The following is a 24,354-nucleotide window of genomic DNA, read 5'->3' as shown; positions in this document are numbered from 1 at the left end:
CTTCTATGATAAGAGATTGAGTGATGTAGTCCCGCGTAACTGTTCGATCACGGGCCGTCGAGTTTATGTCTACGAACCAGTCCTCAAGATACCATCGCGATTTGGTTTACGCGGTTTTTTCTTGTATTTCCCGTTGCCTACCTACGTCACGATAATGATTGATGCGTATAGACGACTGATAAATAAGCAACAAAGACAGATTACGCGAGCAGTCAGTACATAATAGAACTTTGCGACGTATTGCAAAATTAGCTATAGCAATTCCATTATTGATGGCAGGATTCGAATTCGGGAACGCGTGAACAATAAATGCTTGTCCTAGTTAAGAGATAGAACAACGTAGGCTGAAGCTCTTGGATTTAGTAGTCTTAGGACTTTGGAGACGTAGTGGAGGGCTCGGGTTGTGCACGAACTTATGGTAAAAGGGGCTGAAGAACTATGAACTTAACCAGAGCCAAGGCAAGACCATTAATATATCGAGAAATCTTCCGTCTCACCTATTTCAGTAGCCCAGGCATCTAATACAACCTTAAAGGGTATACGTCCTACGAGAATGCTATCGAAAAACGTTGATCTCGTCATCGTCGGCAGTAACCCTCGGGTAGGTCTCAGCTCTCTTACGCGCTTATACAAACACATGAGCCTGTCTGACACGTTGGTCGGTGATAACGTCTAGGAGTCGCTCCGGGTTCGGCAGATGGAGTCGCGGAGTTCATTCACGACGGCTCGGGTATAACCAACACCCTTATCTTCATTCTCCTTCGAGAATTAACATTGACGTATAAGCCAATTCCGGAGATCCTGGTTGGGTCATCAACTTAGCCGGATTGGTATTATCTGACCTCGACGAACGCTCTTACTAGTCGACACTGCGTCGTCATTGGTTTACCCGAGTCTTGGCCAACGCCACAGAGAAGCAGAAAAAGAAAAACTTCTTGACGCTGTAGAATCCCCATGCTGCTGTTGTATTAGAGGCAGAGAGAACGGAGTTAGCTATACAACCTCGCGGGCATGTTATCATCGTCTACTAGCGCTTACACTTGCTGAGAATCGTTGGGACTTTGATATATAATTTACATTAGAACCGAGCCCCCCCCACGTCGACAAGCATCTCTAGAAAAATTCCCTATTTCGGTATAATTTTCGAGACCCAATGCCTTAGGTACCTAGTTAGTCAGGGGCTCGGTTGGCGATGAACAAATAAATGCCGTACGCCCCTGTCCCTACCCGAAAGAAGGATTCGCCTACAGCCGTTGCATTGTTGACGCCACCGAGTATCACATCAGCATCCTGTTTTTCGGATCTTACCGTAGATCCGAGCTATCTCTCTCGCTTGCGCAATATGCCTAACAGTTCAAACCTGATCTAGAAACTAGATATTTTAGTAATTACCTCTTTAGCAGTGGCGGTAACACTGAGGCTCACGCGGGATTTAATAAGGACAAGGCACGAGATATCGCCTGGTCAAAAGCCACCGCCGCACCTAATTGTTTAGCTACATATCGCCGGTGCCGCGAGCGCTTACTGATGTTCCGGATTAAGAGCTCCGTGTAATGTGGCTGGAGATAGAGCAGGCGGCTTCAGCATTCCTTCTCTCATATTTTGATGTCACCGCAGATCAGTGTTCGGTATTGTAGAGCATAGAGCATGAATACCAGGTTATTAAATGCGACTCCCGTTTTCACCGAAGCGGTGTAACTGGTTCCTCGGTTGGAATTAATAAGTCTTGGCTAGATAGCCAAGACTATTCTGTGGGATATGTGTATGTGTGTGTGTGGGCGTGTCGTTATAGTTATCATGATGCGAGTCAGAAAACACCACGCCGTTACACTAGGGCCCGTGAACTTAAATGCCGGGACTGCGGGGTATATCCTGTCAGATTAGTCAGCCATGAATATGATCAATTAGACCTCATATATCGCCTTTTCAGTACGTATTAGTTGTGTGACACTTATAATATCATAAAATGTCATTACTTATTATATGCGATACATCCCCCCAGGTTTCGATAAGGCGGCAAAAACTAATGCTTTTATGTTTAAAATTATGCTCGTTATTTAACTCAAACGTGAAATCTTTTAAGTAATATACTAATTGGCAAGGATTAAAATCTGGCACGGTTTTTTCTTAATATTAAATCGGAATTAAACATATAAAACTCTTAATTATTAAATTATCCACTTAACCAAAAGGTAATTTATAATGTTATAAAATGTCATTACTTATTATATGCGACAAGTAAAAACAACGCGGTATCGTTTAATTCTGTTGGTTAAAAGTGCTTAAGTTAGGGTCGTACATCGTTAAAATACGACTGAAGTTTAGCATAAGCAGAATAAACTCTCATAATTTAATATCTCGCCGGCCCATCTCCAATTATCTCTAAATCGACGTTGTATCATGTATACACCTAAAGGATCTTATAAAGTGATATATCACATTGACTCTTGCTGCTCATTTGACGATTACATGAACATAATCTATCTATCTCCCTTACATGAAAACAGCTCTGTACTATGCAAAGTGAAGTATTTACTACACATAGAATGGTGGCGAGTTCTCATAGATGGATGTATATAAGTTAAAGGGGATTGGATTTACGTATGATTTCTACTACTGCTTTCGGCACCTCGGATGGCTTAGTCTCCTATAATACTGATACTACGTCTAAGTCAGCTCAAGGATCTTTTTATATTAACATTCTATATTTATAAAGAGCCACACTCAGGAGGTAGTATGGCCTATGCTGGGTACCTTACCTAAGATATGCAAACTGCAATTCGACGTGGACATTGAGCATGGCGAGCGTGATACGCGAGATACAGCTGTGTTACCCATAAAGACCTCGCTTATCCAATGCCGACACCCCCCTAATATCGCTCCCGATTCTACCCCTTGATGGTAGGCCAAGGAACGGGCGTCATCCGAGCAGCTTTATCGCTGAGTTATAGCCTATCATGGGAGCCAGGTGACTACCTATACGCGTAAAGCCTTCGTTAAAGATCGATGGCTTCTTTCATTTCGTACCCCTAAGGAGGCGACGGGTCGCTGGTATAAGAATAAATACTGTCGAGTCTCCGTAGCTTCCAACCCTTGGTCATATTGCTCCGCCATTTATAATCTCTGCAACGAGTACCGAGATGTCTGCTAAGAGTCTACCAGAGATAGTCCTTGTTCCGGGGGCATTTGGAACAGCCGCCTGCTACGACAAGCTACTGCCGTTCCTCAAAGAAGCCGGTTTCTCAACACACCCAGGGCCATACCCTAGCTATAACCATGCCAACCCAGCTGAAGCGACTTGCATAGATGATATTACCTCTCTCCGCAACAATATCATCCTACCTCTGGTAGAAGAACAGCAAAGGAACGTCGTCATCATTGCGCATTCGTATGGCTGTGTCCCTGCTAACGCTGCAGCTAAGGACCTCGACAAGCAGACCCGAGAAGCGCAAGGTAAAAAGGGTAGCGTGATTGGACTAATATTCATAGCGGGCATAATCACTCTGGATGGCGAAACTGCGGTTGAGGCGATGGGCGGACTACCGCCGTACGTGCGAATGGAAGGGGTATGACCTGTCCTAGTAATTGCTTGATATAACAGGTCTGTACTGACTCATGTATTTAGGATACGGCGTTTGTAAAAGAAGCAATGCACTACCTGTACCACGACTGCGACCCCGCCATGGTATTCGAGTTAGACAAGCACCTAGCTGGCCACGCGGCTCCGGCCCTTGCTACCAAGCCCACAGCACCGGCGTGGGCGGACAGTGGCTTTGATGGAAGAAGAGTGTACCTGCGAACGCTAAACGACCGATGCAAGCACCTATCGGAGCAGAACCAGTGGCTTAAGAAGACGAACGTGGAATGGAAGGTGATGGACTACGAAACTGGCCATTATCCGTTTCATAGTCAGCCTAAAGCTGTAGCGGCACATATCGTGGAGTGCATCAACGACTTCGTCTCATTGTAGATCAAAGAGCGGACATTAGGGTGCTATGGTATCAGACGTTGAGGTTTAGTAAATACCCCCTCACAGAACAATTTGCATTGTTCTCAGAGCTAGACCTTATCTATTACCATATACAAAGCCAAGATCGGGTTGGACGAGATGAAAGATATGTTCCGCTGTCGAATAGTTATATCTATCGGGTGTACAATGAATAACACGCAAGGAATGTGCGAGGCATGTTGAACTTACTATACCAATGGTTTCTTAATATATTACGTGCAATGCAAACTCATCTTTCATGCCCAGTCTCCGAGCCCGACTGGCCCGGATGTCTTTGTACCCAAGTCCCGAGGCTCCGCTTTTCGGTCCGGATCGGATCGGATATCCGTAATTTCTATAAACGGAACCGTCCGGGACGGCGGAAGATCCTTTCGTTTTACATCAAACGACGCGACAGAAAGCGTACAATGATTCATACCAAGTCGCATTGAGCACTGCTCTTCTCTCTTTAGCCCAGCGTCCCATTTTGCATCCACGGATAAGCTACGTTCATAGCTCGTTTTATCTTGTAAATGGACACACACCGCCCAACCGACAACTCTGCCTGTATCAGTCGACATTTCCCCGGTTGAAACACCGGCAGCATACTGTGAAGATTTCTCTTCGGTCGGTCTCACTGCAAGCATAGTCTTTATCTGCATGGCTATTCCTTTTTGGCTTAGAAGATCACTGTTTCTAACAAATCCAACGCATATTACTTTAGCACGTACCAAGGAATATACAAACCGTTATGTATCTCGCTATGATATCGGGATATAAATCAAAGTTCACTAATTATATTGCAAGAATACGTATAGAGACGAGCATAAATGCCTTCATGTGACTTATATTTAAACAAATGGATTAAAAAAAGTATTTATTTCGATGCTCTAAAAACATTTTCACGAGTCCAAGACAAGCCAGCGCAAGTCAAAGCCAGATAAGTAAAGTTATTTCATAGCGGCAAAAGTTTAATGAATAACGTTAAATCGCTCGTCTCAGCGCACCTAATACCTTACATGTAGATATCTTACATACAGATGCCTATATAAATCCTTCTCTATTATTACAAGACAAAAAACCTCCATCTTTCCCACTAAATGCTTAACCCGGACTGCCACATTGCAAACGTCACCTTCGATAGCAAGACACCAACAGCATCATGAGTCAAGCACCGCCATTTATCTCTTGGGAAACTGTAGGATATTTTTTCCTTATTGGTATACCTGTTTTGGCAATCTACGGCTTTATCCTCATGCTTTCGACCGAGGACGGACGGGAGATACTGTGCGGACGTTACACGGCAACCATCCGCCCTGAGCGCGCTATGAAGGACAATTACTCTTCTGTGCCCGTTGATCCTCCTGCGTACGACGAGACATCTGTGAAAAACGACCTCCCTGTCAATGATGACCTTCCTGTGAACGACGACCCTCCTATGTACGACGGTACTCCTGCGAACAGTGGTCTTCCTACAAACCATAGCCATGCAATCGGTTCTTACCCTATATACTATTACGTTCCCATATATTATTATGTTCCCGCATACAAAAATATTCCCCCACACAACACTCTATATACGAGACTCTACCGGACGACAAGCTCCCCACGACAGGAACCCCCCAACATCCACGAATCTTCCCCATGGAGTACACACTGAGGTATGTTAGCCGTGAGATCTAGAGCGACCAGAGTCATAAAGATGTTAATTGTATAATAAGGTAATTGGACGGTCTGGTCCGACTAGGGTATCTATTAGGGGAAAGGAAAGGGAGCGGAGCTAAGAATAGAATATGGCTAGGGCAAAAGATATGCTTGACTCAAGTGGTGATGATCTCAATCAGTATACTGTTGTAGCCTAAGCTTCAACCTAAATCAATACACCGCCACATACTTGGATAATGTAATATGTAGTGAGCTAGGTTAGTAAGGCTAAGTCCGTGACAAACACCATCTAGGCCATGAATGTCGTCGCTTCCTACCTAATAATATTCCAGGCCCGCGTCAAGGCCACGACCAATTGCCTGTAGGGCTCTAATGCCCACTGCGAAGATAAAGTGTATTCAACACCATAAACCAAAAGGATAAAAATTAAAATCAATATGAATAAAACAAAACTGCCGACCGAAATCATCAACCTGTCTCACAGTCTGGGTAAGTAGGTAGCTTCGCGTAGAGCGCTGGCGAAGGAGTCGACGCCAGCACCACTGCTGTATTGTTCACGAGAAACAATGACTGGACCTTCTATATGCATTGCATGGGTGGCCATTTGTCATGTATCTGAGCGTGCCACCTTAGGTACCCGAGAAATTGTCGGGTTGGGTGTTTGTCGTAGTGAACGAATAGATAAAAGGGCAAATAGATGGATAGGTGCTTGACGATGCATTGGTATGATACGTCTAAGATAATACTGCGTAGTTATGAGGATGTGCCAAGTTTGCTGTGAATAGATGCAAGAGACTATAGCAACTAAGACGTTCTCATGGATCCGAATAAGATAGGTAAATAGCCTAGTATATGGATTGTTGTTCTGGATTATCCAATATAATGATGAAGTGTGTAGAAAGCGTTCCAGTCTTGCTATGTGTTGGGTCTTCTCTCGGTATACCTGTCAATTCCTGAACTTGGCTCACTTCTCTTACTTTCCCGTAGTATAGTCACTTCCTTCGTCAACCATGTTATAAAGAATGTCTCGCATTCAATCCACGAAATCCACTATATTCGTCAAATTATATTCCACATGAAAATTATATTTCCTATAGTTATTTCCTATAGTTACGTGTAGGTACCCAGGTAGGTAAGATTCATAAGTTGCTTGGTAAGTTCCTCGACTCTCGAGTACAATTGTTAGGCAGGTGGTGCAGGGTTGAGACGATCGACTTGGTAAGAGACCCATGCGTTGGTATGGTTATTACAAACGAAGGGACTGCCAGTATGACTTGTTGAAATGATAGTTCCTTCATCTTTACATAGTGGATCGCTATGTGCGCGGACTACATCATAAGGCAACATCTGTTAGTAACAGCGATATACGATATACAGATTGATCAACTCACAAACCCATCCGTTAGCCATATGGAGGTACATAGAACTAAAAGGGTCGCCATAATGATTGCAGGTACCAGTCATCGACTGAGTCACTGTGCCTACCCCTTGGTTGTCTGCTGAACAACCCGTCTGAGTAAATGTCCTAAGATCACCAACATAAGGATCAGATCGTGGAAGGGGTCCTGCCATAGTGGTAGCAACGAGGGCGCTAAGGCCAGTGAGGACAGAAGTGAAGTACATTGCAAGAAATATTAAATCGTACCAGAGGTTAGATAGATATCCCTAATTTCCTGCTTGTCACAGGAGACATTCGAAAACTGAACACGTGGGTGTCCGTGTCTTTATAGAATAAACACCTATATCATTAAGCCCTTCAGGATGGTCGAGTGCTTTAATCCTCGTCATTAGCTCAAAGTTAAATACTCTAGGAACTTCGCCATCGAGAAGAGCTGGGAAGGAGAGCAGCCTATGAATATATGGACCCTTCAAAGAAAGCCAATCTAGACAGGATAGTATGATATGTGTTAACCTTACTCTAGTTTTAAGACTCACGATTCCGTCATACATGAGTAGCTATCAGGGTATATAGTATGGATACTTGAACCTAGTAGGACGCACATAATGTAAGCAGGTAATCACCATTCGATAAAGTTTCCTAGTCTCATTACTGTATTATAAAGCATACCTACCTACCTAGGTAGTTAGGGGCTTTTCTTTTGATAAGTTCGTTAGGCTAATCATGTTTACATACCTAATGTACTGGAGTGCTAGAGTGCTAGAGTGCTTGGCTGAGACTATTCCATGAGGGTTGCCGATATCCGGGAGTGAAACCCCAGTAATTTAAACATAGCGACAGTGAAGTTCCCGTCCCGTTAAGAAGGGTTGTTCCACCAATTCAGCGGAGACCAAGATTTGGTTAGAGATTATTCGCGAGTACACTGTGACGTGATGGTGTAGAGAAAGATTGGACCTTCCCAATAGATTTATCAGAGCTTGACTCGGTTTTCCTGGAGAGAATCCATAGTAAATATTTAAATCGACTATACATAATTCGACGAATAGAAGATCTGGAGATAGTCAACACCCGGCAGACTTGTGGATGTATGGATGTGTGGGTGGATTTGGATAGGTTAAATGCAAGCAAGGAGTCTTGTGCAGAGTATCTTATCCGAAATCTCGGTAAGTTGAAAACTAACAAAGGAAGATATATCCTTTAGGTTACCTTGTTCTAGGTACTCAAACGATATATCGATAAAAGGTTGTTACCCTTAAGCTTTTTGACAGTGCTGCAATGATTAAAAAAGATGGCAACAATTATTCACATGCAGACTCGGTGGTGTAACCTTAGGTACATAATTCAGGTACCACATAATGATGTCAGCGTGCTACCGCCAGTAATTTCCCGGCCTTAGCGCCTTCCTCCCGCCACTTCATCCCCTGGCCTGGCGCGTCACGAAGAAAGCTACCTACCTTAGGTACCTAACCTTACTAGCCAGTGTCGAATTGATTAACGGAATTTAACCTCAGTTACCTACCATAGACCCTTTTCGCAGACCTCAACCTCAAAATCACCAACATTTGTAGAACGTTGACTCCAAAGCCTCATCTGCCTCTTAGTGGAGGAAACGGATCTCCTTATCCAACATTCCTTTTTTTCCAGTCCAAGTGACGCTTTTTGAGTATGCACCGTTTCCATAGTTCAACATTTCCATTCCGTAGCCGCATCTTCATAGCCGATCGATCGAAACGATATCCACGATGCCTGGCGGACTAGAAGCATCACGTTGGGCCTCAGCCCCAAGCAATTATCGCATCAACAAACCACAAGGTAGCCGCCGTCGCTCCGCGCGAACTTCGTCGACTCTATCACTATCAACCCCCTCAACCAAATCAGCCTCTCAATCCGATAACTTCCTTACCCAAGACAGCTTATCCGACGGCCCACCCCCGCCCGAATACGAGTTATCTCGATTCCTCAAGATTGTCGCTCGTCTCAATTGGAAAATGCCGTTCCTTAAGGAGGGATATCGCATAGCTATAGATCATACCGGCAAACCACCCTCTCAAATCGAAGCTCACGAGATTCAATTTAAGCTGGACTTCCATGAATTCTACATGCTCATTGAGCGAGCCCTGGTCCGCCTGATGGGCATATTTGGAATCGTCGTGAAGAATCAAGGCGCTACAATCAACGGCGTTTTCACGCTATACGGCAGCTCAGGGGGCGGTCAGCACCAATACCATGCAAACGTTCTTAGGGCGCTTGAAGACTCGAAAAACCCCCTCAGTGTCATATTTGGGGCTGCCGAAGTCCGGAAGCAGCTCTTGCAAGCTAAAGATCTCCGCAACCGCTGGAAGAACATTGACGAGGCAGACTCAACATCGCTTCCACCCGCGCCGCTCTCGACCTATAACCTCGAGCTTATTGTGCAGACTATTCTTTTGGCGATCGAACGCGCACACACTTTCACCGTCAACTATGTTGTTGAGCGCGAAGGCAAACCCATGAACACTCCAAGCGGTACCATCGGGGAGAAAGACTGGGAGTTTATGGTGGATGCGATGGATTGGGAAGCCGTTTGATTTACCTTACTTCTAGGCATATTGATGCATTGGCGTAGCAATCCATTATTTGGATTCCTCTCTTGTTTCTTTCAAGTATAGTCTTAGGCAGTTTGACTGCGTCAGTTTTTGGTAGGGGGCCATTGGCGTTTAGGTTGACGATATGATTACGGCATGATACCCGGACCTATAGGATAAGGTATCCTTTTGGCTCAACTGTTACTTGAACACTAGCATCTGGTTTGCGTTACCTTCAGTTCAACTGTTACTTGAACACTTGAACACTTGAACACTGAACCTACATGTAACAATTCAGAATCATCTTTACTTATAATAACTAACCATAAGAGTTAGTCAAACCCCCTTGATCTCTTGCTTATCCCTCGTGACGATGACAAGTTCCAATAGTGTTTTGCCTTGCCGAATGAGGAACTTAGCATTAAGAACGTGACATGAAGCTTCAAATTAAATCCAAGGGTACGACGCTTAGCATCAGGGGTCTTCTTGTAGGGCTGTGGCTTACACGCTCAGATAAACCAATAAAACGCTCTGATCTCCTTTCAAAGCGGTCCTGCCCCTCCACTAACGTCAGACAGATCCACTCCTCTTAATCGTGATAAGGATGATAAGGATGATAAGTACCTACGTAACCCCCCTGCCCCCTTCGAGCTTCCTCAAGCTTCAATCTTATCTACCTACCTTATATAAATCCAATGATATCTCTTTATTCTCTCACCCTACATCCCCATCATCATCAAGAGCTCTATCAGGAGCTTCCCTAATCATGGCGCCATCTACTACATCTCTGCGCTCTATATTCGCTTACGCAAATAACTTCGTCTCCCAATTTCCGCTTAACCTCCCCAACCTTCCAAATCCGCTCGCGATCCTTGGCCCGCAAGCTCCTATCGATATCGACAATTCCGTCACACCCTACGATCCTCTTACCGGCACGCCATCTTGCCCCATCGATGGACCCGTGAGCTGTCATAACACGTCTACTACCGATTCTTGCTGCTTTATCCATCCTGGCGGGCGTCTGCTACTTACGCAGTTCTGGGATCAGAAGGCCCACGTTGGTGGAAGCGAGGAAGACTGGACCTTACACGGACTATGGTTAGTTTATATATATTTATATATATATTCACTTTTCAGTAATCAGCTTTTGTAGTAGGTACCAGCTAATACTTGCTGTCTTGCCCCAGGCCGGATCTCTGCGACGGATCATACGACCAGTTCTGTGGAATGGCACCCCAGTTCAACAACATCAGCACGGTGCTAGAATACTATGACCAAGCGGACTTGCTTGCAGATATGAATCGCTACTGGATTGCAAACTAGTATGTCTTCCAGAGCTCTGCTAAGGAGAAAATTAGGGGAATCAAGGGTCCCCATAACGCGACTTGATATACTAACCAGACGATGTAGCGGTACGAATGACCACTTATGGGCTCACGAATACAACAAGCACGCTACATGCATCAATACCCTTGCCCCGAACTGTTATGGCGAAGGCTACACGCCGGGCCTCGAGGTCGTTGATTACTTCGTACGCGCCTTTAGCTTATTCAAGATGCTGGACACTTACCGGGCCTTGGCGGATATTGGCATAGAGCCCAATTACAAGAAGACTTACTCCCTAGCCAAGATACAGTCCACGCTCGAGGCCTTCAGCGGCGGCCGGGTCATCCTCAAGTGCACAGGTAGACACCACAACGTCCTCCACGAGGCGTGGTATGTGTACTTCGTGAAGGGCAGCTTGCAGAGCGGCGACTTCGTACCGGCGAAGGACAGCTTCAAGGGCGGCGAGGGAAACTGCGCATCCCAGGTGAGGTACCTGCCTAAGCGCCACAAGTAAAGTGTAAACCATACCACATCATAAATTGTTCGAATAAGTGTACGGCATTGTCTAGTTTGGCGTTGGAGGTTTGGGTATGCGGGTATGTCTGAGTAGTTAAGCTCGACATATAGAAGCTATCCTAATATCTTTGGTTCATTTTTGTAGTTAGGGTTATGTACCATGCAGCAAGCATCTACAATCTATTTTGATTATTTCAATGTGGACTTCCGCTAGTTATACGTATGGGTTAAAATGGACCATGCCGAGTATCGAGTTTCATGTTATCAAATCCAGTTCTAAAAGTAGAACAGAGGTAAATCCAAGCAGTCAAGTCTTGTCATCTTTTGAGTTCGGAGGCCTCCCAAGTCAGAGCGTAGTTTAAACTGTATATTTGACGAAAACCTTCAATAGTAGTTAGTGTAGGTTAGGTCTTTGAGCATGGTTTAAGGTTGTTGTTTTAGTAAACTTTGAACGCTGCTTGGTGGCTTAATTATGATTGCGAGAATGGCCTTGAATGATGTTGTTGTGTAAGGTCTTTTACCCAAGCTCGCATATTTACCATTTTAAGTTAATAGCTTACCTATAATATAACTTTGAGCACTTGGCGATCTCTTGATCGATACTTAGCTTTATTATAACTGTGTGGTGAAAGATGCAAATACTTGTAGCAACTCAAAGGCGGTACGAGTGAGAGAGAGGGAGAGGGAGAAGATCCAGAGTTTAGAACTTATAAAGAGGCTTGATAAATTCGAAGACTAATTATCATTAACTCTTCATATGTTATCTAATATCTAGGCCTTTATAAACTATGTAGAGATGTAGAAGTTAACGTCTTAATTATTATCTTACTATATCAGACACTTACGTTGACTTTGATGATAATCATTTAAGTTAACAGCTACTATAGTGACCTATCATACTGATTCAGAATTGGTAACTCAACCCCTTTACTAGTGCTGGCTATCGCATCCTCACACCCAAAGGTAAGGTTAAAGTTGTCCAATCATCGACACGCCTTATCAAATAGCCTTTTCCATTTATTATTGTTTTCCCTAGTCACGACTTAAGGAGTGCTGTGGATACATGCCCTACCTGTCGGCTTTTTAAGGGGCAAAGGGGGAAACATTAGGTATTTGAAGACCCATTCTTTCCTAATTCGCATTAATATAGTTGGATACCGAGGTCAACTTGGAGATTTACTAGCTCCTTACTAGCGGAAAGGCATATGATAGAGGATAAGCGCAATGTGGTATGGTACGATCTATAGACAAGTCTTACAGGGTGTAAATTGAGAACTCTATACCCATTCAGCGTGACATCAATAATGGACTCCTTTCATCTAGTACCTAGTACTTAGTATGCTACACGGCTGTTTGCAGCATCATTTTTTGGGGAGTCCCTTTGAGACCGTATCAAGGTATTTGAATAAAGAAGCATTATATGCTGGCTAGGTATCTCAAGAGGCAACTCTATAGATTTAGATTTTTTTTTTCGCGTTATAACGAGTTGGTTCAATAGTACCTAGTCATATATACGTCACGTTAAATTGCGGCTTAATCCCCGCATCGACAAGGACGTTGAATAAAGCTCACTGCACCGGCTTTGCGTTACCTGCTTCCTTGAGCGGAGCAACATCGCGGAGTTGGGGAGTACTCAGATGCAAGCCACCCGCTCGCAACTCCGTGCCCCTCGTACCTAGTGTAGGCTATTTGCTAGATGGATCCATAGGAACGCTATGGAGAATCACCTGCCTATCCGGGTAAGGATATGGTTGCTGGGCCACTCGTTTGAGGCTCTCGCGATTCTAAGAAGAGCATCTATACTGCGGATGTATAGTAACCATGTCTCGAAGAGGCATGTGAAAACTTGAAAGAACTAGGTGGAAGTAGGGTATCGATTAATTACCTCCTAAAAGACTGTCAGTTCTCGGAAACTCTACGTGATGTGTGATGAGACGACATTTGCATCCACGTGGGTTGGAAACACTCCTCGCTGCTACGTGATGGTGATGACTCCTCCGGCAATACATATTAAATATTAATTCTATGATATTATGTGTCATAGAAGCTCAAATCATACCATGTTATATGTAAGAAGAGACAGAGTTGTTAACGACTCTTGGCTTGCAAGCATCGATAGTTGGTGTCTTATGAGACTTAATATACTTGGATGAAAGAGGGGTTTGTTAGATAGGCGGTGAGGAGAACATTTACATACAACACTAGCATGAGCAATGCGACGACCGGGAAAATGGGTGCAATAAATCTTCGTGATAGCTTCTTTACCGTATAGTTTAAATACCCTGAATCGGTAAGTAGGTAGACTAGCACGATAAACTCAGGAGGGTATGCCTTAGTTGAGTTTAACTCGCGGGAAAATGACCATGGTACGTTCTTTGTGACCATGTAGGAGAAGCGGGAAGACATCATTTTCGGCAGCGTACCGCTCAAATGCCGACAGGGCAATATTGGCATCTCCCGGCTAACTTCTTATGACTTGGTGGTGTGGGGGTGCGATGTTTTACCGATCGACTGTTTGCTGGTGAAACATTTCCAATGGTAGAGAAGCTGTGACTATATTGACTAGATTGGTTGACTGCATTCCCGTTATTACCTTTCCGTATTTGATCAGCTACATAGTCACAAAGCTTTTCAGGTAGGAAATCGCGTGTTTTTTTTTTTGGTAACAACACAGCAACGATAACTGACAGAAGTCTGTTCTTGGTATAAATCCGGTATGGAATTTTGCCTCTTAAGCAAGAATTCAAAGGACTAGAAGCAAATTCGTTCAAGTTAGTAAGATTAGCGCTATATACTTCATATTTCGGTGTTTATATGAATGAGCCGATGTACCATAGTTTTCATACTAGTAGAATATAAAATGAACATTACGGCTTAAGTGAGAATAAAAGTAACCTACCTAGGTCAGTGGTGCTCTTCATAGGGAATGATCGACAGCACAAGCTCGAATTTGCTACCCACTCACTGGCTGTAGAAACGCTGCATGACTTTTCGATGACTCCGCCCTACTCCACACACAGTGCCGTTGCTCGCCCTGGAATTGGCTCCTAGATTCTAGCCTTAGCCAGTAACAGTTCGGTATTTCGCGTTACCTGCAGTTACTTAGGAGTAGAAGGATGGATGTACATATGTATTATACCTAAGTGGGTAGTCAAGATCAACCCTGCCTTGTCAAGTCGCATCGATCGTCAAGGTATGTATTGAGCGACAGCCCCGCGTTGAAGTCGTTGCGATGCTATCATAGCAGGTATCGTACATATCGGATGTCATGTCCTGCTAGAACGAGCAACGAGCAACGGCAGATAGCTCTCTTAGCAATGAAGATTATATCCCGTAGTGAGCAGTACGGCTAATAGACCAGCCTAGCCTATCTGATTCTGTGATAACCGTAGACACACCAATGGGGCGTGTAGTTTGAAAGGCAAGCTGTATGTCCGGACAAGCTTATATCTAGTCTGCAAATTTGCTGAAAACTTCATGGTGTGCGGTCATGAGCGTTGCAACGATGGAACCCTGCTCATCAAACGTGCATGCGATGAAGCGTGCCGTACGGGTCACACTTCTGTGTGTTGGTGGATCGCATTAAAAGTGTGCTATACTGTACGGATGGGTTTGTCTACTAGGCTGTTGGAGTTCTAGACGTCGATAATGGCGGCACCCGTAAATATTTTCGCGCAAATGTCTCCATATTGTGGGGTTGGTTCAAGATTTTTGGGATCTCATGAGAGAGGGGCAAGTGAAGGAGAAAAAAAAAGAAAAAAAGTGAATCTAACACACTGACATATCGACCGGTTGATTGGACTTGTCAGTGGCTAGTACGGCTAAGTATATCAAAGCTTCTTCCTGGGATCGATTATCGAGTCATCGAAGACTAATGTTTAATGCCGATTCTTACAGTCCCAATCCTTATTGATGACGGATAGCTGACCGTACCGAGCTTTTGTATTGGTTGTGATTGATAACCAAACTGTGAAGAGTTCCTTAACGGCCAACTGGTTGTCATGAGGTATTATAAAATGGCAATGACGCGTCTCTACGCCCCCTCCACGCCCCCTCCCCCACGGCTCTTGAAAGTCAAGGACATACCAAATTGATGTCTGGAAATAACAAATAACACGAAATATATCGTTTATAGTCTGTGTCTCTTTCGTTGCCAGGCCGGGCGCCTGATGTCTATGCCAAGCAACTTTTGGGGGCAGTTTGCCAAGCCTTTAAGAGATCTCCAAACCGAGGGATTCCCAATTCCTGAGGATTAGTGATTGGCTTAAGTCTTATGATACTATCTTTATCGACAACCCTAAGCAACTAAAGTAAGCAACATTAACGCGTAAAGCCGCCTGCGCCAGGAGGGAGGAGGGCTAGCAGTGGATGTCAGCATTGCAGCAACTGATGGATCCATAGCGTATTATGTTGGTGTATGCACGACACTTAGTTACCTCACTAGAAACAAGTTGTAGCTGATAACTGGCCGGTTTTGACATAAGTTAGTTTGAGGATTGGCGAGAGAAACCTGAAGGGTGATATGAACCGAATTAGCAAAACTCCACCGGCGTAGCTGATATCGATAGTGTATGTATATACCAGGTAGTACGGTATGTTAGTATATAAAATTCGTCAAAGCGTTCGGTATAATCCTATCCTGAGCTGTCCCGATTTAACTTATAATTTGATGTTTTGTTAGCAATTCGAATAGGCTTCTTGCCACTAGAAATAATATTTTATGGATCTCATCATGTAAGTTGGTAAAGGTAAAGGAGGTGACCCTGAAGCGCCGGATGGCCCGAAATAGAATATCGGGGTTACACTGGTGTTGTACCTTCCCATATGCCATATGGCACAGGAGAAACATAGGTACCTAAGCAGAGAGAAGACATAAATCTTCCAACATTTAGCGTGCTGTACCTACCCGGCCTGCCCTTGTCCGCCTGTCCTTCAGCAGACCAGGCACCTGGGCAAGCAGGCAAGCGGGCGAGGCAGGTACAATTACCTAGGTACATTAGGTGAGTACTCACGTACCGGCAAATGTTGGTACCTACTATACCTCCAATTTATACTGTACTGCGCCTTTCCGGCTATTGTACTGTACTTGGTTTATAGTGTAATTTCTATTCGCAGACAGAGTATCTGGAACCCCTGTGCTTGTACTTAGGGTACTTAGGGTACTTGACAAGGAACCCACTTAGGCGATCGCTGGTTCTCGTAGTACAATAGGTACATTTGATCCATACCTAGATGCTTTCGTTCACACTGCACCGTCGTATTGCGTTTTTGTTCCCTTTCTCCCACTAAGCATTTCCTGTCTTGATTAAATCCAATCCCACGATCTCCCACATCTCACACCCAAGTCTACATTTTCGGTAGTCTTCCCCGTGTCAAGCTGTAAATCGATATATTTTAAGATTTCAGCTCGAAATCATCCTATTTAGAATTATTTTAGCCTTTGCCGTTGGAATAACAGTAGCGCATGACAGCGCTACCTAGGTAGTCTTTTAACATCTCTTTTTCTTTTTCTTTTCGCCCCCGGAATAACTTCCTATGATTACCACACCGGGACGGTCTGTAACGTTTAACCTCACCTCCTTCCTATCCTCCGGTCGAGTTCGTTCGCTTCAACTTCAAACTGCAGAGGAAAGAGAAACGGGTGTTGTCATCGTTGCCTTCGGTTGACTGGCTGGCTCGGAACAAGCTTCTGGGTCGGGTCAGCATTACGCGAGCGTATGCCTCGCGCTTCAGCATCGGCAAAGCGACAGCACGGTGCTTCGATCCATCGCGATACTAGACAGCACGAGAATGGGCTGGTAGGCCCGGGGAAGCGCGTTTCCAAGCAAAAGAGCCTGGGTCATTTGGATGGAATCGCGAAGCAGCCTGACGACGATGCGGCTACACTCCCTGTTCCGCCAACACCACCCCCCTGTGCGAACGGCTACTCCAAGCAACTACTCGAAATGCCCGTAGAAAATAGGACCACCGAATCTCTTAGAAGGGGCTCGCTTGGCGGCTATTCCGAGTCCTCGTCTTCCGAGTCGTATAATTCTCACGTCGGAAATGCCCATCTCGAGGAGAACCATCGCCGAATCGATGTTAATGCCACTAAGAATTCCAACGTTCACCGCGATCCCGGCCCGTTTGGTGTCGACTTCGCTTTAACCGTTCTTCGATCATGCCCTTTGCAAGACACTATCGCTATTCTCATCATCTTAATGCAGATCCCCCCACTGGCTTTATCTTGCATTTATGTGCTCTTCACCTTGCTTACTTTCGTTACGAGTAACGGCCTGACATTTAGCGATGTGTTCGAATGGAACTTGGGCGCTCCTTCCTTGGCAACTGTCATATGTGTCGACGGCATTGTGCTCTTGATTTGGTTATTTCTATGGGGTCCGATTCAGCACGTCATCCTCGACTTGGCGCAGATGGTTATTGCCCTAGGCTTGGGCGGTGGTTCCAGTTCAAGAGATGGCGGCTCAATGAAGAATACTCTGATCTGCCTAAGTATGATCTTGCTGTCTCACGTGCTGCGCCATACCAAGATGAAATACTCTCCTGTAGGGTATCTCTTGGGTTCGAGCCGTTTCATGACACCTGATCTAGATGATCCGCTTGAATCTCTAGATTCTATACGCGGTTATGATAAGGTCCAGACGGGATGGTTCGGTTGGGTTAAGAGCATATTGGCAATTCATATTTTGACGCAGGGCTTAGTTAAGTACATACGCGATTGGTATCTGAGGCGAGAGAGGCGCGATATCCTGGCTCAAAACGCCGCCGATCCCGAGGCTGGGAAATCTTACACCGCAGAAAACGACGGCGGATTTTCAACCCCGGATAGCGATACTGCTTCTCTACAAAATTCAACAGCGTTAACTACAAAAAAGAAAAGAAAACAAAGTGCCCAGATCCGGAATCGACAACCGCTCTGGGCAGCTCTAGCGAGCACTAAGATAGTCGTTGTGAAGGAATACGAACTTACTCATGCAGCAGCAGAGTCCGCAGGTTCTAATGCCACCGACATTCATAATCTGGGGAACGCCCCGTTCAACACCGAGCCTGAGCAGATCTGGATTACGTACGTTGGTTGCGATGAAGTGTGTTTTAGCACCAGCCACTTTTTTAGCACACCTGTGCCTGATGTTACGCAAGACGGGTCGAGGATGGATATTTCTAAACCCTTCTATGTGAGAGTTAATAATGCTGTTTGGCAGCCCACCCGGATGGTACCAGTGCACGATTCTGAGGCGGATGCTAGCCAGGGAACTCATTGGAGCGGGGATATCTACGGGCTCACTCCTATGTCGAACTACGAGTGCGAATTCGTCAGTACAACGACGCACGAGATTTTATTCTCGACAAGTGTTAGGACTACCCAAGCTCAGTCAGCGGACGTGGATTCTAGCGCTTCGAAGCCTACCGGTCAGCGGTCTCTTCGGCCTGACTCACCCATTACAACCCTCAAGACCTCGATCGCTGCAGCTGAAAGCAAGCTAGCGGAGGAAAAGGCCCGACAGAAGGCCCTGCGAAAGGAGTTCCATCGGAAAGCGAATGCTATGAAGAAAGACAATGAAAAACTATCTGCGGCTGTCCAGTCGGCCGGCACGGGTGACGACAAGCTGCGTCAAAAGATCCAGCAGAATACCACACAGCACAAGCAGGCCGAACAAGCAGTCATTAACCTTGAGGCGGAATTAAAAGAGCTTGCGTCCATTCCCGAATCTTTGAAATCAGCTTGGAAGGCCAAGCAGTCCGCATGGACTAATGAAAAGGCCAAATACGACGGCGCGGTAGCAAAATTTAAGAGCTTCAAGGCGTCCGTCGACCGTGGGATCAAGGCCCTTCAAGAGGAGAAGACTGGTCTACAAGCCAAGCGTAACAAGATCAGCAACCGCATTGCCAAGGTTGATGGCGAGCATGCACGTATCACCGATGCTAATGCTCGTGGCCTCGACGAAGCAGAGCGGCGGCGGCAGGCCCGGGAAACGTACGAAAACGACATCGCTAAAATAGAGCAGGATCTCAATGCTAAGATTAACGAAATTGAAGCGGCTATCTATAATAAGGAACGAGACAACGAGGCGCTGAAAACGCAATTAGACTCGTTTCATACGCAGCAAGCAGCTTATGCTTATGCGAACGTCTACGATTTCCCCGATACTTCTGCCCCATTTTCGTCTCCGGGTTCGACACCTCAAGTCCAAGGAAATGTGAACAGCACGGCTCCGTACGATGCTACGGCTGCCTGGAACAACAGCTTGTATAATTCATCCCTTTGGGGTCCGTCGCCCCTTGCGTCGGGCTTCATGCCGCATGGAACTGCTGCGCTGAATGTCCAACTACCCATGACCAAGGCGCGAGGTCGTTCCTCGTCAATGCTCAGCGATGTATCTGGTTTCACACAAAGCAGCACAGCCGAGAACGAAGGACAAAGCACAGTCCGAGGAAGTATCGGGAACTCCGGTGCGTCTCCGGGCCTTGAATACCCCACGCCCACTGGACCTCGAAGTAATGTTAATGGCGAGGCAATGAGCGATGGTACGGGTAGCCCCAGCAGCGGTAGTATCGGAACTGGTAGCGTCGGGGATCCGATGAGCCCTGGGCCTTGACAGGATGACTATGGGCGCTTTAGTCTAGCTCCTACTCCAATCAAGCGATATCTTCGAGATCATGCAGCGATGGGTTTTCTACTGCATCCACCCAGGCCGAGTAGATTGGATTAGGCAATGATAGGCGTTTTTCTTTCATTTTGCATATTACTTTGGACTGCATATTTGGTTATGTGACGTGACTACCTAATCTATGATACCTGCTTTATGAGTCTACCGGTAAGGAGTCTTACTGACGTTTTACGAGCGTCCATAAAGCGCAAATGATTTGAGAGTTCTACTCTACTTTGCTTAACTATCCTGACTTTGATAATATGTGCTTGACACCGTAGTGTTTTTATTTAACATTTACTTTGGCTACCTCGAAGGAATAAAGCATTTTATTGAAGATAGCAAGAAAAGGGGTTAGTTAAGGTACCTAAGGTACGGACGGGATTAAGTCATATTAACCATATTAACGATATGTCTTTTTTATGCTACATAGGTACCTAGGTACCTATGTTTATAGATTTGTAGATTACCTAATATGTATGTGTCACCCAGCTAGGTTAGGTACCTAGGTAAGGTACCTCCTAACGTAAGCCGAAATTACAGCTTCCAGCCTTAGCCAAGCCTTAGCCAAGCCTCATCCTTAAACGGAATTAGGAGTTTTTTGAAATCCTAACGCCGTTCTTCTCTCTCCCCCATTTCATTTTGAACTTCGCGGTTGCTGCGACCTCTTGCTTTATACTCGGTATATTGCCCAGATAACCTGCTTTTAGTACGCTATTCCTAAAACCCGTCGACGGAAATCGTTTTTCGTCTATTCCGGAACGCCTACATCTCCACCGCGTCCGATCGGCTTCTTTGACGTTACAACTTGGCATAGATGCCCAGATGGATCTCGCCTCAACAGGCTCGAGAGAAGCTGTAGCTTTATTATCCAGCCCCCGCAAATCGGTTCCCTATGGCCAAGCATGTACCAACTGTTCTAAGGCCAAGTGCAAGTGTATCAGCCGCGGCAGCCCCGGTTCAACTTGCGAGCGGTGCCAGCGCCTCGGTAAAGAATGTGTTCCGTCTGTAAGTGTTCGGAAACGTGCGGCAAGGCGTCCCGCCTCCGAGAGGGCCGCTCATCTTGAAGAGAAGCTCGACGATTTGGTTTCGATACTCCGGGCTCAAGCCGCTGTTAACCCCCCGGCGGTGGGTACTTATAGGCCTGTTACCAACGGCGAATTGCCTAGCGTAAGCCCTAGCGTTGATGCCAATGCCAATGCTAATTCCGGTTCCGTGGATTTGGACCCGTCTATAGGGGTTGTGCGGGGTGGTAATGATTTGGCTGCTACTGGCCATGCGCTACCACTGCCGACACCCGTTGGTGCTTCTTATTGCGACAGATATCCCGCTGCAGCCTCATATCCTACTCCGCCTTCTGTTACCTCTTCTCATGATGGAGGTCTCTCGCTTGCTGAGGCTGAAGATACCTTACGGATGTTTAAAGAGCGGTTTCTCCCCTTCTTCCCGTTTATGTATATACCACCAGACACGACGTTAGTATCACCACCCCCATTTCTGACCCCGTGACTATCTAGACCCTTAACCACAGACTATTATATATATATATCTATGATTATTTATTCATGGTACCTATTGAATACAACTAACCCAGATGTTTTAGAGCTGCGCAATTGCAGCAGGCGAAACCCTTCCTATGGCTAAACATAATGACTATTTGCTGTAAATCACGGACAAGAAAGTCAGCGCTCAGCCAAAAGATTAGAGAATATCTAGCACAGAAGATGTTGATAGACCTAGATCGAAATATGGATTTGTTACTCGGGCTTCTCGCCTATCTAGGTTGGTATGTAATCCAGCTTCTCTCCCTCCATACCACTTTGAGCATAGGATATCCTTCTACATACCTTGCCGCGATGGTTTTAGCTATCAGTGCTTGTCTAACGTCTCCTCTAGGGGTATGCATCATTTCAATGGAAAACCATATATTGTTGCATATACCAACCTTGCTGTCACTGTTGTTACAGATCTTCGTCTTGATAAGCCAGCCCAAGATAACTTTTATAAAGATCTTCATTGCTTCAAGCCTTCTTATCCTTATCCAAAGGTCCCTATCTCGTCTACCCGCACAAATGAGGAGAGAAGGGCTACCCTAGCATGTTTTACCCTTTGCTCTAGGTATGTTCACCCACTTGGCACCGTGTCTAACCAATACGCAACGGTCGTGGTGTAAGCCATAGTGTGGACCAAACCATTAACGTACCTAATGTAGTATTTCAAATTTTTTGAGAACCCAAACAATGCGATGGACCGCTCACATGGAGGATTCTCTTCAAAAACTCTCTGCAAATCCGGAGTGTGTGAGCGACGAAGCTCTTGTAGCTATGGTAAGAACGTATAAAATACAAGAGGACGTTGCGCAAATAACCTGGCGTACTGCGGAACCTGCTGGAAATTCGACAGCAATAAGGGCTCCTCCTGCTATTTACGTCAAAGCCTTGCGCGCAAATCTGGATGCTATTAAGAAGGATCTTCCGCCTGCGCTCCTAGACAATAGTAAGCCATTCCCTAGATACCTCGAACGGTATCCTCTCCCACATTGGCTGTTTTGAGTGTTTGTACTCTTTTGAATGAGCTTGCAACCTCGACTATGTTGCCACCTTGAGTATTTCATAGACTGACAGCGCAATAGAAGTGGTCGATTCACATTTATTTTCAGCAGAGCTATCTATAGCGGATATGTCTCTCTGGAACGTCAACGCGTGGCTTTCAACGCACCCGCATAGGCCAACGGGTGTGAGTGGAAGCGGGAGCGGAGGTATTGATCTAGGCAAGATAGACGCATACTATGCTAGTCTCCAAGCGAGCAAGGCTTGCCTCGAAAACTTTCTAAGATTTGAATTGGCTGAATACCCTGCGATATCTTTCTCGGTCACACTCCATTTCGGTAGGGCAGCGCAAACCCTCTACCGGCTTATGGTAGTAGACGACCCAGAATGGGACCGCAGCATTGTTAAGAATACTATCGACGTGATAGCAGCTCTGGAACAGACTGCAAATAACTTTACGCAGGTATCTAGCGTAGGTGGTCTGGAGAATAATGACGACCTAGATGACATGGATTACTATTGTCGGGCAGGCATTGCGCTCCGAAGTACTATTCCGGCTTGGAGCTCTACGCTTGAGCAGATCAGCCTCGGAGTAGGCGTTGGCACGGCGGTTTCAGAAGGTACAGGGACGGGAGCTGGTGCTGCAACGCCGTATCAAGTCCAGGCGCAAGTTCTTCCAGAGTTGACGTCGTTAGAGTGGTTAGACGATCCGTGGTTATCGGATATGTTGCGGTCTTGGGAAGGGAGTTAACCATGCCGCATCTTCTGCATTCCTATCTGGATTAGTCTGCACTGCTACCGTGTAGCCGTCATGTCATTGGCATAGCATAGAATACCCAAGTTCGGCGCCCGGGTTGGATTTTTGGAAAGGCCGGGAACATAGAATTTATTACTTTACTCGTGAGATATTTGAAATAGCAAGGTTAATCCTGCTTACTCACTGAATGTTCACAGGTTTAGAGAGGTTACCTTTATGTCGTGCTTAAAAAGAACATTGCCACCTAATTGTATTTCTGTGAGCATCTTAAATTATAACGAGGGATATTGAATAACGAAAGAGACACAGAGAAGAAGAAAGATAGCTATGCGACCATTCATCTCGTGAGGCTACCCGGTTTGCTATAAATGTGTTATATGCATATAGTAGCAAGCCAGACCACAGGCTTGGCTTGCATTCCTGTAGAGGATCTAAAGCCTATCTTGATTCGTCCTGCCTTGAGTAACTTGCAGGCAAATAACAACCGGGCGGGTTAACATATTTAATTCTTGGCAGCCATTCGTTCTTCACGGCTTCTCGAATCCCACACACGTAAACTTAGGAAACTAACTCTTTAACCCAGATCCGCGCGGGCGATAGGTACCTATGCTGTGTTTTTATATACCTACCCAGATGACTTGCGTAGGAGTGCGTGAAACAAAATCCTGTCATCGTCCGTAGTCCAGGCTAATACCATCCCATTTCCCGCACGTTGAGTGACGAGTCAGAAAGAGACGGGATTCGGCGCGGGTTTTTAACCCGCTTTCCACTCCGGGTTAGACAAGCTGAGCCTGTAAGCGACGTCTCGCGCGGCAAAAGTCCAGCACGCTTGTACGCTTCCTTCGGTTGGCTTTCCGGGTCGATTAATTGCGCCGGTGTTCGTAGATTCGGTAGGGCCCGTATGCCTTGGATTGGATAGGGTAGGGGGGGTAGCGTATGTAT

At 45.7% G+C, this 24,354-nt stretch overlaps 7 protein-coding genes across 7 annotated transcripts; 6 read left to right on the top strand and 1 right to left on the bottom strand.

The window, feature by feature from the left end:
- Positions 1-3,020: 3,020 nt before the first annotated feature.
- On the top strand, positions 3,021-4,078 carry F4813DRAFT_31369 (alpha/beta-hydrolase). The gene is made up of 2 exons (XM_049240911.1): positions 3,021-3,566; positions 3,626-4,078. The coding sequence occupies exons 1-2, from the start codon at positions 3,141-3,143 to the stop codon at positions 3,968-3,970; spliced, it is 771 nt and encodes a 256-aa protein (XP_049100815.1). The 5' UTR covers positions 3,021-3,140; the 3' UTR covers positions 3,971-4,078.
- Positions 4,079-4,245: 167 nt separating this feature from the next.
- F4813DRAFT_395272 (uncharacterized protein) lies at positions 4,246-4,650 on the bottom strand (the record flags this gene model as incomplete). The annotated part of the gene is made up of 1 exon (XM_049247680.1): positions 4,246-4,650. One exon carries the CDS (start codon positions 4,648-4,650, stop codon positions 4,246-4,248), a length of 405 nt encoding a protein of 134 aa, XP_049100814.1.
- A 500-nt stretch (positions 4,651-5,150) lies between these two features.
- On the top strand, positions 5,151-5,648 carry F4813DRAFT_388109 (uncharacterized protein; the record flags this gene model as incomplete). Its single annotated transcript, XM_049246651.1, has 1 exon — positions 5,151-5,648. The coding sequence occupies one exon, from the start codon at positions 5,151-5,153 to the stop codon at positions 5,646-5,648; it is 498 nt and encodes a 165-aa protein (XP_049100813.1).
- A 2,753-nt stretch (positions 5,649-8,401) lies between these two features.
- F4813DRAFT_354899 (uncharacterized protein) lies at positions 8,402-9,961 on the top strand. The gene has a single exon (XM_049242807.1). The coding sequence runs from the start codon at positions 8,795-8,797 to the stop codon at positions 9,617-9,619; it is 825 nt and encodes a 274-aa protein (XP_049100812.1). The 5' UTR covers positions 8,402-8,794; the 3' UTR covers positions 9,620-9,961.
- Positions 9,962-10,382: 421 nt separating this feature from the next.
- Positions 10,383-11,456, top strand: F4813DRAFT_388107 (ribonuclease T2; the record flags this gene model as incomplete). Its single annotated transcript, XM_049246650.1, has 3 exons — positions 10,383-10,714; positions 10,804-10,938; positions 11,027-11,456. The coding sequence occupies 3 exons, from the start codon at positions 10,383-10,385 to the stop codon at positions 11,454-11,456; spliced, it is 897 nt and encodes a 298-aa protein (XP_049100811.1).
- A 5,266-nt stretch (positions 11,457-16,722) lies between these two features.
- F4813DRAFT_354892 (uncharacterized protein) lies at positions 16,723-20,427 on the top strand. Its single transcript, XM_049242806.1, has one exon. The coding sequence runs from the start codon at positions 17,176-17,178 to the stop codon at positions 20,053-20,055; it is 2,880 nt and encodes a 959-aa protein (XP_049100810.1). The 5' UTR covers positions 16,723-17,175; the 3' UTR covers positions 20,056-20,427.
- A 290-nt stretch (positions 20,428-20,717) lies between these two features.
- On the top strand, positions 20,718-23,655 carry F4813DRAFT_354890 (uncharacterized protein). Its single transcript, XM_049242805.1, has 5 exons — positions 20,718-21,581; positions 21,710-21,892; positions 22,003-22,224; positions 22,319-22,602; positions 22,739-23,655. The coding sequence occupies exons 1-5, from the start codon at positions 20,932-20,934 to the stop codon at positions 23,404-23,406; spliced, it is 2,007 nt and encodes a 668-aa protein (XP_049100809.1). The 5' UTR covers positions 20,718-20,931; the 3' UTR covers positions 23,407-23,655.
- Positions 23,656-24,354: the final 699 nt, after the last annotated feature.

Source organism: Daldinia decipiens (assembly GCF_022478715.1).
Source record: "Daldinia decipiens strain CBS 113046 unplaced genomic scaffold F4813scaffold_11, whole genome shotgun sequence".
NCBI classification, from domain to species: domain Eukaryota; kingdom Fungi; phylum Ascomycota; class Sordariomycetes; order Xylariales; family Hypoxylaceae; genus Daldinia; species Daldinia decipiens.
The sequence above is the reverse complement of the archived record's forward strand: the minus strand, read 5'-3'. Positions and strand labels throughout refer to the sequence as shown.